At 34.4% G+C, this 14,986-nt stretch overlaps 1 protein-coding gene across 1 annotated transcript in view; it reads left to right on the plus strand.

Annotated features, from left to right (window-relative positions):
- LOC111539439 overlaps positions 1-14,986 on the plus strand; it is a 491,006-nt gene that overhangs the window by 213,485 nt on the left and 262,535 nt on the right. The window contains exon 3 of the mRNA XM_023207244.1: positions 6,833-7,051. Within this exon, the coding sequence (XP_023063012.1) occupies positions 6,833-7,051 (219 nt within the window). The remainder of the gene's footprint in view (positions 1-6,832; positions 7,052-14,986) is intronic.

The following is a 14,986-nucleotide window of genomic DNA, read 5'->3' on the forward strand; positions in this document are numbered from 1 at the left end:
AAAAAAAAAAAATAGAGGAAGATTCACTACTGAAGTAGTTTATTTGATTAATATATATATGTATTCCAAATATGCTACATAAAATCCATATACATACATACATATGTACAAAATATACAGATATATACAATATGTATATGCATATATATGTATATACAGATGTAAGCAATACTCTCTAAATCCTAATACAAGGAAATGCTGAATAAAAGTTACTACTCATTTTTTTCATCCAAAAAAGGCCAAATTTCTTTCATAAATTTTGTGAATAAAAATGAGATTTAAAAATATTTGCTTATAAAGGTTCATTACTATTCTTAATTTTTTGAAGCAATTTAACTTAAATCCTGCACAGGCAACTTTGGCAGCAATGTGTGGCTACAGCCACCTTTTTAATCACCTAATAATTTTTTTTCATTTTTTCTAAGTTATTTCAAATTAATTTTAGTGCTTTTAAAATCGACTTATGATATTGTGTCTGGAAATTGTATTCCAGGTGAGCAGTATCTAATCCCATGACATTAGTACAGTATTTTTCCCATTTTACTCTATATTTGCTTATTCATGATTTCCACAACATTTTACCATTTTTAAAGGTGATTTTAAATGCTTTCTGCAAAATGACATATTGCAGTAGCAGTTGTATCATCATATTCTTACAAATAATAAATCTTTGTTATATGTTTACCTTCATTTTATGAGCTGGTCAAGAAAATTGTATAAAAATTATAAACTCCCTTAGGATTTGTATATATCATACAAATTACAACTCCCCTTCTGTGAAATGGACTAGATTGATGTCTTCCCATACAGTACTTTTTTTTCCATAATAAAGAAATTTTAAGAACGCTTTATAAGAGACTCTATAAGGAATTCAAAATTGGTGGATTCCTCTTTTCAGAAAAATAAGTTTTTTTGAGCAACGTTTGTAAAATGTGGGGAATATTTAGACATTAAGTTTTATTTTTTTCAATGAAATTATTTTTAAAGAAATGGCCAAAATCTGTCACCTGTGGTGCTTTGTATAAATATGATTAAAACCTAAGAATATAAAGCTGCTTACCAGATAAACTTGTAATTTTGACTTTTTAATGAAATAGCCAGCTGTCGTCTACCCTATTTGTATTTCAAAGTTATCGCCATGAAGTATCTCTAGATTAGATTTTTATTTTGTTTTCAGTTGAACCAAAAATAATTTCTGGAGATACTATCACATGAAGATTTCTAAAAGGATTTTTAGTGTTTAGCATTGGTCTCTGCCACTATTTATATGAGGTTGTCTGTGCTAAATGTCTTCTAGATATGTAAATTCCTATCTGCCAACTTTTTAAAAAATTATATGGTGGGAGAAGTCATTGTAAAACAAGAATATTTTGGTTTATTTATACCATTTACAGTCCTTTGACTTTGTAAGTCATTTGTAAAACTACTTACTATGTGGTTTATTGTGCACTAAACTGTCTGTTAGTGGCTGTCATCTACTGACGTTTCATTGTCAATTCAGATTATCTTAGAAACTTGAGATTCTTGGAGATTTTAGAGGCTTGCCGCTTTGACAAGGCAGCAGATGCAAGAACAATGAGTAAAGCCGATCATGGACAAAACGATGTAACCTGGCTCGTTAACATTAAGATAAAACACTGACATTACTTGCAAGGAAAATTTTCTACTCATTAAAATTGGGTTTGGTTGTGAACTAAGATACACGATTCTACATACTTTAATTTTATATTAATGATTGTGGGAGTTGCAATAGGATTGAAACAGTAAAGTGAATATGAAGTTTATAAATTGTTAATTGTGTGGTGGTTGACTGGATACCTGTGTGTGTGTGTGTGTGTGTGTGTGTGTGTGTGTGTGTGTGTGTGTAAATGGCTTATAATCTTAACTGAAACTGATAATAAATAGAGGGAATCAGTTGAGGTGTATTAGATTTTTTGTTATTTGGTTGGTAGCTCAATTATTCAGAAGGAAAATTTGAATTAGATAAAATGACTTAGAACTGTGTTCCATATTGGATTTTCAACCCTCAACCCTTTCTTTTCTGAATTGAATTTAACTACCTGTTCACAGGCAGGAGAATTCTGAGCTTTCTACAGGGCTGGGGAGCCTTTCCATTGTAAGTGTGTATATGGCAAGCAAGAAGATAGGAGAAAGTCATTTCAGGCAAATTTGAGATAAAGAGCCATCCGATGGTGGACCGCACGTGAAGCAGTGAATGTTTCCCTCATTCTGCAAATCACATAGTTTATTTCTAGCGCAGGATGAATGAGCAAGGGATAAAGAGAACAGAAGTTTCTTTCTCAATTCTTTCCCAGAGCACACAAGTTCTCAAGAGGTTCTTGTTCTATTGTCAAGGAGAGAAAATGGTCTCTGCTCTATTTTCCGAATTTAAAAAGATATTAAATAAAACTTTTACTGTATAATTGTCTTAGAGTTGCAGAAAAGTTGCCAAATTGGTCAAGTTCCCATAGACTTCCCATCCAATTTCCTCTATTGTTGATATCTTTTGTAAGTATGGTACATTTATTACAACTAATGAACTAATAATACATTATCATTAATGATACTCTATGTTTTATTTGGATTTCATGAATTTTTCCTCCGATGTTCATGTTTGGTTTCAAGGCCCCATCTAGGATACCACATTTCATTTAGTTTTAGTATTTCTTTAGGCTCCACTGGGCTGTAACAATTTCGCAGACTTCCCCTAGTTTTGATGACCTTGACAGTTTTGCATGTTGGTCAGGTATTTTGTATACAATTCCTTAGTTTGTGTTTGTCTATTATTTCTGTGAGGAAGATCACAGAGGTGAAATACCATTGTTAGCATATCATATTAAGGATTCTTGCTTTCAGTGTGACCTCTCACTGTGGATATGAAATGTGATTTGGCTGAAATATTAATTGTCAGGTTTCTTCACTATGAAGCTACTTTTCTCCTCTTTCTGTACCACACTATTTAGATGCAAGTCACTAAGCATAACCTATACTTAAAGAGGAAGAGTGTTGTGCCCTATCTGGCTTTGAATGGAGAATGTCTATTTAAGTTATTTGGAATACTTTTAAATGAGAGTTTGGTATCTATCTCCTCCATTTATATTTACATCAGTATGTACTCATTGAAATTTATTTTATACTTTAGGTTTTAATCCAACAATATGTTACTCAGAGTATTGCTCAAGTTGCTCCAGCTTTGGTTCTTGGGAGTTTTTTCCGTTGGTTTCTGTGTCTACAACTTTTGATTCTTAATTAGGTTACACGAATTTTAGGGTCCAGTGGGGATATAGCCTGTTAATGCCAGGGGTGGCATGGGTTAGAGAATATGAGCACTTCTCAGGGCAGTCTTGATACCAACAGCTGGTCCTTTGGCAAAGGTGGTGACATTTCAGCTTGTGTCAAAACAATGCACTAAATAAATCAACTGCAAGAACCACATTGCATCCCAGAAAAATATTGTTTCTACTTTTATTTTTTCTCAACTTATCTCACATACATTGTTTAATATAGCTTACCAAAAATGAGTCATCTTATGTGTGCCACATTTTAATTACTTCTATGAGTCTGCAAGAGTAAATCAGTCTCAACATCTAGATAATTAAAACACACTCACACAAACACACACCTCATTCCTTTGATAATTACTCCCGGGATAATTCCAGTTCTTGAACCTGTTAAATAGTGCTGTCTATACCTACATTACTGTACTAAGCTAAACATCTTTACAGGGTCTTTTGGTTCTGAGGGATGAAGGTTAGGAGGGAAAAAAGTGGACAAATTGATCAATTATTTTGGGTTTCAAGAGAGTCACCTAAAGTTTATGTATGACTGCTGAACTTTTTCTCAGTGAAACTCATATGTGTCAAATTTCCATTTAAAAATTTAAACATGACATTTTTACCATATTGGGAAGGAAAATCACTTATGAATATTGCCTCCTGCTTCAGAGAGTGCCATTTGAGCCATTGCAGTTTTCCTGCAAAATCTATAAATGTTTTATGATGTCCTAGGCCAGCCACAATTATTTATTTGAGGTTCTCTTTTTTCCTTAGTGTCCATACCACATAGTTTCTATTTCCTTTGAAAGTTGTCATTTTTGCACCTTAGTACAAAATTGTTGACATTGTCTGGTAATATAGTCTTTCTCAGGTGAGCAGGGAATTCCTCATGTGTAAAGCAAATAAATCTCAGAGGCTTGAAAGAAAATTCTCCAGTATTTTCCCCTGCTAAATTGTTAGCACAAGTTCTTATTTTGTGGGTCAAGATAGAAATGTGAATCAAATAAGAAAATAATTTCTTCCAAATATATGCATATATTTAGCAAAAATGATGTGTTACAAGGGTTCACCTACTGTGACTATCTCTGTAGCATTGCTTAGTTCTGGCAAACCTAAGCTGTTCACGCTAGAGGAAATAAGCTCTTTGGCTTATTTCTTTGAAATATATTGATTTATTTTTTCATAATAAATGGTCATCATCTGAAATTTTTTAAATACAGAAATGGTGAAGGAAAACAAGCCAACTGTCATCTTGCCAGTCAGAATGAAATAATTCTAATACTTTTTCTAAGTCAAGTTTGTGCTTCATATGGTTGTAAACATACTATATGCAAATTTGCATCTTACGTTTGTTTTTCACTTATATACAAAATATTTCCCCTTTTTTTTTTTTTTTTGAGACAGAGTCTCGCTCTGTAGCCCAGGCTGGAGTGCAGTGGCGCGATCTTGACCTGGGCTCACTGCAAGCTCCGCCTCCCGGATTCACGCCATTCTCCTGCCTCAGCCTCCTGCGTAGCTGGGACTACAGGCACCCGCCACCGCGCCCGGCTAATTTTTTGTATTTTTAGTAGAGACGGGGTTTCACCGTGGTCTCAATCTCCTGACCTCGTGATCCGCATGCCTCCGCCTCCCCAAGTGCTGGGATTACAAGCGTGAGCCACCGCGCCGGCCAATATTTTCCCATATTACAAAACTTTCCTGATCTGCTTTTAATGGCTATGCATATTGCAGTGATTTTAGCACACCATCATTTACTTAATCATTTTACTACTTAACAGTATTTGAGATAAAAGATTTAAGCATAAATCAACTCTATACAAAAGGGGTTTTGAAATGTTCTGATTATAACCTGGATAGATACTTACTTTATTTATTTATATAAAATAAGAAAAGATGATATGCTTACACATTTTCCTTTCATTAAAATTATATAGTCATTTTACAAAGCTGATAGCTTTTCTTTTAAAATGATCATTTAAATTGCATGTTTAAATTATTTTAACAAGGTTATCTGAGTAAGAAAGATAGTTTCCTTTTTAAAAGGAAGTTAACATATTTTAAATGAATTAGTTCACAAAGAAAGCATGCATTATGCACTGACCAATCTTCTACTAATTTTGGAATTTGGATAGTGACTTCAATACCCGTAAATAGTTCCAAGTTTTAGCCATTTTTGCATGAGTTCACTAGTTTGATTTTCCTTAAATTTTTATTGGTGAACTGATAATGCTTCCATATTGTTAAAAACATTTCAACATTTGTTATCTCATTTGCCTCATACCAAAGTCCATGGCTTTTGCATCATTAAGTTTGTCTAATTGCAAGGACCACTTTTGTGATGCTTGTCAGTTTAACTCCAGAACCTAGGAGGATGCTGCCAAGTAGCAGTCAGTTAATAAATACACATTAAAATCATGACTGGTTTTCTCTGCTAATATTTTTCAAAGACTTTAAAATAACTCCTTAAGTAATTGGGAGAACTGGAATGGAGAACTCCTATCTGGGCCATAGTGTGCTAGAGAAGCCTGGGTAGTGGAAGTAGAGAAAACTTAGAAATGAGGTATTATTATTTTAAATTACTTGTGAATGGATGTTAAATATAGATTACAATACTTACTCTAATTATTGCCATCTTACTGGACAATAATTGGTGGCACACACCTGTAGTTCCAGCTACTTAGGAGGCTAAAGTGGGAGGACTGCTTGAGCCCAGGAGGTCATTGCTGTGCAGAGCCAAGATCATGCCACTGCATTCCAGCTTAAGTGACAGAGTGAAACCGTGTCTCAAATAAATAAATAAATGTCATTTTAAGGCCAGAGATACTGAAATTATGAGTTGACCTTTTCTCTTTGGTTTTAGTATACAAAGCATACATTTATCCAAAAGGAATGCTTTCCAATGTAAGCCATAAGTCAGTCACACTTTTTTTGTATCCTGATTATGAGGCTATCTTGGGTATTCAAAGCCTCTCTTGTGTGTCAGGTATAAAATATAAATTTGGGGGTATTAAAAGAGTTTTAGCATCTTTGTATGTGTAGAATGTGTCCATCCAGATGTAAGTCACTTAACTAGTAAGGCATATAAGAATTTTATTTAGTTGAATTAAAACTGTCTAATTCATTAATACATACTAGAGAACGTGATGATGAAAAACTTTGAATTTAGAGATAAACTGAATGCTTATGACAGCTATACCACTTGTTAGCTGTGTGACCTTAGACAAGTCATTTAATCATTCTAAAACTTAGTCTCCTCAGCTATAAAAAAGGGAAAACTACAGTGCCTATTTCATTGTTATGATAATTAAATGAAGTAATAAAAACATATAGGACAGTATTGGGAATAGATTTAAAAAAAGTTAAATATTTGCCGTTTATATTCCATTAAAGAGATTGTCTACTTTAGCATAGTATGAAAGCAATCTATTAGAATGAGAGTGTATAGAGATTTTTAATTCTTGTACTTGGATCAATATTTATTTGCCACCCAATTTAATAAATATGAAATAATATAAAAATCTTGATCTGCATGTTCATAACTTTCCTTGCACCCCCAGATTTCACCTGTGTACACGATGGCGAGAGTGAGGCTGAATTAATACCTGACGACTTTGAAGAAAAACCAGAAAGAGAAAAGAAACATACCAACTTTACTTTGTGCAGCGTATGTAACATTCAGCTGAATTCGGCCGCTCAAGCACAAATCCACTATAATGGCAAATCACATCAAAAGAGATTAAAACAACTCAGCAACGGGATGCTGAAAAATGACAATGGTAAGCTTTGCTAAAAATATTTCTCAATTTTACATCATCAACTTAAGTTATTTGTGTACCTGCAGATGTGATGATAAAAGAATGAACTAAACTATTTTTTAAAACCAGAAAAATATTACATAAAAGCTTTATCAGCAGAGTACATTAAAATACATCATTTCTCTTTGAGGGAGAAGAAGATACTTTATTTTTTGTACATAGTTAGTTGTATTAGGGTTGTGACCTGCAAAAAATTTACTATTTTTGAGTTGTTAAGAGTTTTAGAGTTTCTTGATGGGTGCCTTTAACATAGTTATGTATGAAAATAGACATCCTTTTACAGTGTAGATGGGACAGTGGGTTTTTGTTTTTTACTTTTTATTTCCTGCAGGTATAGGGGATTCAATTGGTTAGTAACACTGCAGTTGATTTGAAATAATGCGTATCTTTTCAAATAGGTGTTTTAATCAATAAGCTATGATCCATTAGTACAGACTTTTAAGTTTCCTAGTGAAAATTTATGGTTTATTTAATAAGAGTACTTTTTAAAAGTATGTGTTGAATTTATGAGTGAATACATTTTCCAAATAGCACAAAAATATCTTTGGGAACAAATGGAAGGATATTAGAAAATATAGAGACATGAAGAGAGGAGAGTGGGCCCATACAGAGGAGACTTTAGAGAGCTAACTCACTGCAACTTGAGTTGCAATACTATATTCTGATCAGATGTTTCATGTTTAATAAATATAATTCATCTAAATTATACTGACATTTTAAAATGTGAATGAATTTCAATCTCTTCCTATGTTTGACGTCGTAAAGATTTTTAATATAATTTTGTAATTTGCTTCAAGGTGGCCAAATGATGGGAAGAAAAATGAAAGTACATTCTTAAAGTAGAAATTTCTATCTTGCTTTATGTGTTTTTCATTTATTTGATTTTAGTATGAATGAACTGTAGTATTCTATTGGAAAGAATTTTATATTTCTTTCAAATGTATGACATTTAGTTAATTATAGATGTTATTTGTCAAAGAGATATAAGAAACAAAAATTGTGGTCAGAAAGTAATTGAGAACTATTAAATTCTATAGGCATAAGATAAACCTAGTGACACAGGACATTTCTTGATCACTTTTGCGGCCAGAAACACCTGGCCAGTAATGTCCTTGCTCTGCCTTGGCCCATGGTTTTGGGGCTGGCTCAGCCCCACTGCTCTTTCTGTCATGTGGGCTGGCTGCCCTCTGCTTGTTAAAAGTCAGAGGGTCACAATGTTACAGCCTTCTCTGTACCCACTTTTGGTAGGTCCTGAGCCCTTGTCACGTGTCTAAGAAGAATGAGGATATGCTGACAAATGAAGAGTGAGAAGGGCAGAGAATAATTTATTGAGCAATGGAACACCTCTCAGTGGAGAGGGGATGAGTGGGTGGTCCTCCACCCCCACAATTGGGTAGTTTCTCCCCCAGTATGGCTGAGTCTGGGGATTTTATTGGATCAGAATAGGAGAGCACATGCTGATATATTTGTGAGTGTGCAAGGAAAGGCTAAAGCAAAAGCATCACTCAAAGGTGGGCATGGCAGTGTAGAAAACCAATTAGAAAAGGGTTGGTATGTGTAAAATAGGTGAAGGATGGGAAAAGGAAAGCACAGCAAATGGGAAGACAGATTCTCAGTCCAGTCCATGGATTTGACTTGTAGCTTGGATTTCAGGCTTTAAACTGTCTTTGGCTTGGAGGTGGGTTTTCACCAGGGACCTGTCTGTATCTGCCTAGGCATTTGTCTGCTTCCTGCTGCTATCGCTAGCAAAGTAAGTCACGATTTTAAAATGGATATTTCAGTCTCTACTTAGACTTCTTAGGAACAATCTATACCTTATTGTTAACTTCTGGGTGAAATCACCTCAAGTACAGCGTGATTCAATTCCAAGTTGTTTTCTCTAAGTTTGTATTGGTCATGATAGTGTAAGCTTTGGTGTTTTACTTCACTTATCTTGATAGTCACAAACCTCATTTGGAGAAGTAATAAACAATATTATAGAACAAAACTAGAACAGAAGATACATCTTGTTTAGAAACCCAAATCAAAGTTAGTCCCAGCCATAATGCGGAACGGCCAAAGATTTTCAGACCACAATACTAGGTATGAGTTGACTCAAGTTAAATATTTTTAAACAATCATATCAATACACTTAGAGGTTAGCACTTTATTAAAGACTTTATGTACATTTTACTATTCAGTTTTTCCTCATAACCAGCCAAAATGATCTTGTTATATTCCTTTTATAGACGTGGACATTGAGGCTAACATCAGTTGATACTATGCTGAAGGTCACACACCTGTTAAATGGTCAAACTTGCAATCAAACCCTGGTCTTACTCACCTAAGTACCTGTGCTTCTAAATGCTGTTTCCCAAAATGAATGTTCTGTAGAAACTATGCCTTTCTTCATTCGAACAAATCATTTAGGAGAACATTTAAAAATTAAAATTTTAATACATTCCTCAAATTACTTGATGAATGTAGTACTCAACAAAATATTTATTGCTGAATTTCCTTTTCAGATTTTTCCCCAAGATATTTTTAGTATCATCATGTTAGTAGGAACATTTTCAGTGACCTGTTGTTACTAATATTACTAACAGGATGATAGGTCACCAAAAACAATCATGATTACTGGGAATACTGGGTCATCTTAGGTCCTATCAGTTTGGCCTGAAATTATACTTCAGAGGATGGTGGACATGTGGATGAGAAAAGTCAAGAATGGCAGGGTCAGGGCCAAGTCTTGGGGACTACCTATAATTAGGGGAGATCCTGGAGCCAAAAGTGTCAATCACATTATCTGAGAAGGTATGATGAATTTGGCCTTAATCTGTGCTGCATCTGTTTTCAAGGATATTTGATCTGGTGTATGAACGTAAGAGCAGGGATCAATAGAAAGTGATGATACTTGAGGTAGGTCAGAAAATTCTGTAGTAATGCTTAGTAGTTAATTTAAGTTTCTAAGGACCCTGGCCTGTGGGATTGGGTTGTGTTGAGGCAAGAGCTGCCAAGAAGTCAGTGTGGTTCAAATTTCAATAAAGCTCAATGCTGAGGTCTCCTCCTAAGAAAAGACCAGTAATGTGTGCTGGAAACTAGATGGAAATAATGGCATAAAGATTTAATCAACTTCTTAAGCATTAGGAGAAATGCTATATTCCTGTACTAGATCTCAGAGTTAGGAAAGCAAACCTAATTCATTTCAAACCCTAACATTTGATAGGATAAGAATTTCTTAAATACTGCCAAGTGCCATCGGTAGGTGTTTGTAAGTGGGAATACAAATAAAAATATTTTCCAATACGATTTTGTTGAGTATTTTTTGCCTTATCCAGCCCTCTGTCAGGCCATACAGTATTTTGCAACTGATCAGCTCCCCTAAGGTTCCTAGCATAGTAAATAATCATCTTTCTACAGCCATCAGACCCATGTTTGACATAGACCAGACTACTCTGCTTTTTTTCTTAATGGACTATTTTTAAAGAATAGTTTTTGTGCTCAAGCTTGACTGAGTGGAAAGTAAAGTTCCCATATATTCCCTTCTTCACACACAACCTTCCCCACTATCAACACCATGCACAACAGTGCTACATTTGTTTCAACTGATTAACCTGCATCAACACATCACTATCACCCAAAGTCTATAGTTTACATTAGTGTTTACCATTGGTGTTGTACATTCCATGGGTTTACAAAATGTGTAATGACATGTATCCAACATAACAATATCATACAGAATAGTTTCGCTGCCCTAAAAGTCCTCTGCTCTGCCTGTTCATCTTTTCCTCCCTCATAACTACTGATCTTTCTGTGGTCCCCATGGTTTTGACTTTTTCAGAATATCATAAAGTTTGGATCACATACTATGTAGCCTTTTTATATTGGCTTCTTTCACTTAGTAATATGCATGTAACTTTTCTCTGTGTCTTTTTATGGCTCGATAGCTCATTCCTTTTTTAGCATTGAACTACCCTGCTTTTAAATAAAAATTATCTTGACCCTTTATTTCCCATAACACTGCCACATGAGGTCCTATGGCTGTACCATACTTTTCTGAGGATTTTCAGGTGAAAGGGTGTTGTAATTAAAGGGTTATACAACAGAGGGGAAACAGTTTATCTATTTGGGGTGACTTTTGTCCAGGAAGAAAAACTATAAGTGGTTTCACTCTCAAAAAAAAAAAAAAATTCCTTTGGGCACATTGTAGGTGATAGCCTAGTCCTCTGCCCTTTGGTCTTTCTCAACTCCCTTTAAGAAGTGTTCCTTTTGGCCAGGCACGTTGGCTCATGCCTGTAATCCTAGCACTTTGGGAGGTCACAGGGGCCGGATCACGAGGTCAAGAGATCGAGATCATCCTGGCCAACATGGTGAAACCCCGTCTACCAAAAATACAAAAATCAGCTGGGCATGGTGGCACATGCCTGTAGTCCCAGCTACTTGGGAGGCTGAGGCAAGAGAATTACTTGAACCCGGGAGGCAGAAGTTGCAGTGAGCCGAAATAGCACCATTGTACTACAGCCTGGCAGCAGAGCGAGATCCCGCCTCAAAAAAAAAAAAAAAAAAGGCTCCTTTTGTATTACCTGTGGTTTGTAAAAGGGTGTGCTCACCTATAAATACAGGTGCGTCTAGTTACAGACCATAAATTTCACAAGCGACTTAGTGCTTTACCTTAATATAGAAACATGTTATTTCTATCCCCCTTATCTGCACTATTAAAATGTGCCTTTGCAGGCTTATTGGGAATAAGAAATGAACCCAATTACAAGCCTTACATAGTGATTAATGGTAATTTGTTTACCTATACAGAAACCAAGCTAAAAATGTTGATTTGTACAAATAATAGATCCTGTAAATTCTTAGTAAGCACATCATCATTTTTAGGTTATTTAGAGAAAGATATGGGAGTACTTTGATTCTTTTCCTTAAACATGCACAATTGCAAAATGATCGCTTTGAACTTTCATCTTCACAAAATTGTCACCACAATTTAGATTTCAAATGGAAAATAATATAATCATCTTAGAGTCTGCTTCTTGGGAATCCAAATAAGACACTACCAATGTTTTTAAAGTTGTTAAGGAGAATTGTCCTCTCTCTGTGAAGATTCAACTCTTATTCTGTTGACACGAATTGACAATAGAGAGATTAACAGATAAAAAGGTATACAGATTTATTAACATGCATAAACCTGGGAGCCATACAAAATATGAGCCTCAAAGGAGAGGCCAGATGGTTGAAGTTTATACATTATCCTGAGGTTATGGAAAAAATGGTTGCCTTCTGGGTGGTGCAAGGGAGGTGGAGTCCCAGGTAATAGGAGAGTGAGGGAAGGAAAGCATGGCAGGCAGGGCTGTCTTGTTATGCCTATAAAAAATCTCTCGAGTAAACTTAGAGCTGCCCTCAGAAAGTATAGATGGTGGCCTGTGGTAAAATGTCTCTGTTAGGACTTCAAAATGGCCAGACCTTCAGTCTCTTTTTCCTTTGAGTTAATCTTAGTTTTGGGTAAGGCAGATAAGGGGCGCCTCAGAGAAAGCCTGTTTGCATCTGTTGTTTACTTTACTAAAGTAGATTTTCTATACAGATGTAAATCCCTCCCACAAAAAGACAGCTTTTCAAAGCTGTTCCTGTAGTCTGTAGCCCTTCTGAATAGCATCTTAAAATATGCCAAAGAAGTATATTTTGGGGTAAAATATTCTGGTTTCCTTCAAAGTCTCAGTAAGAAGTATGCACAATGTGTTTTATTGTGCAAATGCAACAAAATTTAATACTTCCCTTAAATTTTATTTTCTGTTTGATATCTGTGAGTTAAGATTTGCCACCAAAAATGCAAAAGAAATGAAAAGGAAACTAGTATCAACTGCTCCAAGTACTTCATATACATCATTTATTGAACCGCAATCAACAATCTTACAAAGTCTTATTACCTCTATTTTGAAAATAACATAGTCAAGTATCAAAGAACCTGACAGACTTGCCAGTACAGCTGTTTGTCTTCAGAACTGCCCAGGTCTACATTATTGGCAACCCATTAATCTTCCTGGCAAACTTATATTATACTGTCAACAAAATTATACCATACATTTGGGTATTTTCTTATGTTATTGAGTTTATGTCATTTTTAAATCACTTAACTTACATTATTACAACAAAGCTGATGTTTTCCTTAAATTTATGTCAACAAGTCTAATTTACATCAATATTTTGTGCAGAATAAATAGTCATATAATTAGATCATTTGATAATTTATCACTATATATTCTCTAGTATGCCAGAAATGTGTCTTTTTATGTTAGCATACTTTTTGAAGTTGTGAATAAAGAAGTGGCAGAAGGGAATTCTATATTGGAGTTTGGCTTAATGTGTTGACTTTACCATATTCAGAGATTTCATGATTCACCCTCTCATAAATATTACAGATCTAGGAAATAATACAGACTGCATGACTAAGTTCCTCTTTTAAAAAGGCCTTTGATTTTATATTTATGATGCGATTGAGCTTTACAAATAAAGATTATTTTTCTGCTGATAGAAATAATATGGTTTCATATATACTGCATACAAATTTATAAAAGTAAATTAAAAATCAACAATTCTACAAAGATATGTACTTCTAAATTTTTGTCACAATTCAACAAGAATGCAAATAAGTATGAATAAGAAATATTGTTTGTACAACTTTACAAGCATTATAACAGTGTTTGTATATCAGTACCTTTTATGATATATATTTTTTAATTACCATAGGAAATTAGTAGTGGAGTTGAGATTTCTAGGTAAGCATTGAGATTTTACTCACATTTGCCATTTTGTTTTCTAATTATGTGATATATTCTGTAATGGAAAAGCTTTAACATTAAGAGGAATAGAATGAAGTATTAAAGTATCATAAGTGATTCTGGCTAAGAACAGAAATTTGAAGATTAGACTAAAAATGGTTCTTTGATTCATAAGAGCATTTTGAAAGACATATTACAAGGGACATAACTTTTTGGATGTTTAAAGCTTCTATAGCCAACTAATTTAATTCAATTTCATGTGCTCAACCTGGTTTAAGCTGTTGTTAACACTTTGTTGAAGGATTAAGTAACAAGTTGACCTACCGTGGCAGCTTTATTTTATTCACACTATCTTTGTCATATTTGGGTTATTTTATTAAGCCCGGTTTTCTATTTTTATTGGGCTGAAACTGCTATCAAATAATTCAGTTTTATCTACCAGTATTCTAGGGTCTTTTGGTGTTCATTGTTTTGTAGCACATAAATCCAGATTATTGCTGCCCTTATCTATGCTGCTAGCATTAAATTTTATTTCATTTAACAGAAAAGCTAAATAAAATTTTAATTTCTAGTTCTCACTGATCTGTTCTCTTTTTTCTTTCCATTGATTGCCCCAGAAGATGTTTAAAGTGTCAGAAGATTTTCAGTTTACAAGATTTTCTTATCCTGTAACATTGATAGTTAATGAAAATAAAATAGCTTTGCAGATTTTTATCGTACTTCAGGCCTTGATTTTATGCATGTATTTATCATGTATATATAAATTCGTCTCACCTTTTGATCTCCAAGGACTATTTGTGCTTTTGTTGACTGTGAGTAGACAAATTAGAACTTGCTAGAACATTTGTGGCTTCACAGTAATCTCTTTTGGCACAATTTTATTTCATAATGGTAACTTCTTTCTTATTGATACCTTATCTACATTAGTATATGTATTAGTTAATTTTCATACTGCTATACAGAACTGCCCGAGACTGGCTAATTTATAAAATAAAAAGATTTGACTCACAGTTCTGCGTGTCTGGGGAGGCCTCAGGAAGCTTACAGTCATGATGAAAAACAAAGGGGAAGCAAGGCACCTTCTTCACAAGTTGGCAGGAAGGAGAATGGACGCAGGAGGAGATATCAAACACTTACA

This window comes from Piliocolobus tephrosceles, chromosome 2 (assembly GCF_002776525.5).
Source record: "Piliocolobus tephrosceles isolate RC106 chromosome 2, ASM277652v3, whole genome shotgun sequence".
NCBI lineage: Eukaryota > Metazoa > Chordata > Mammalia > Primates > Cercopithecidae > Piliocolobus > Piliocolobus tephrosceles.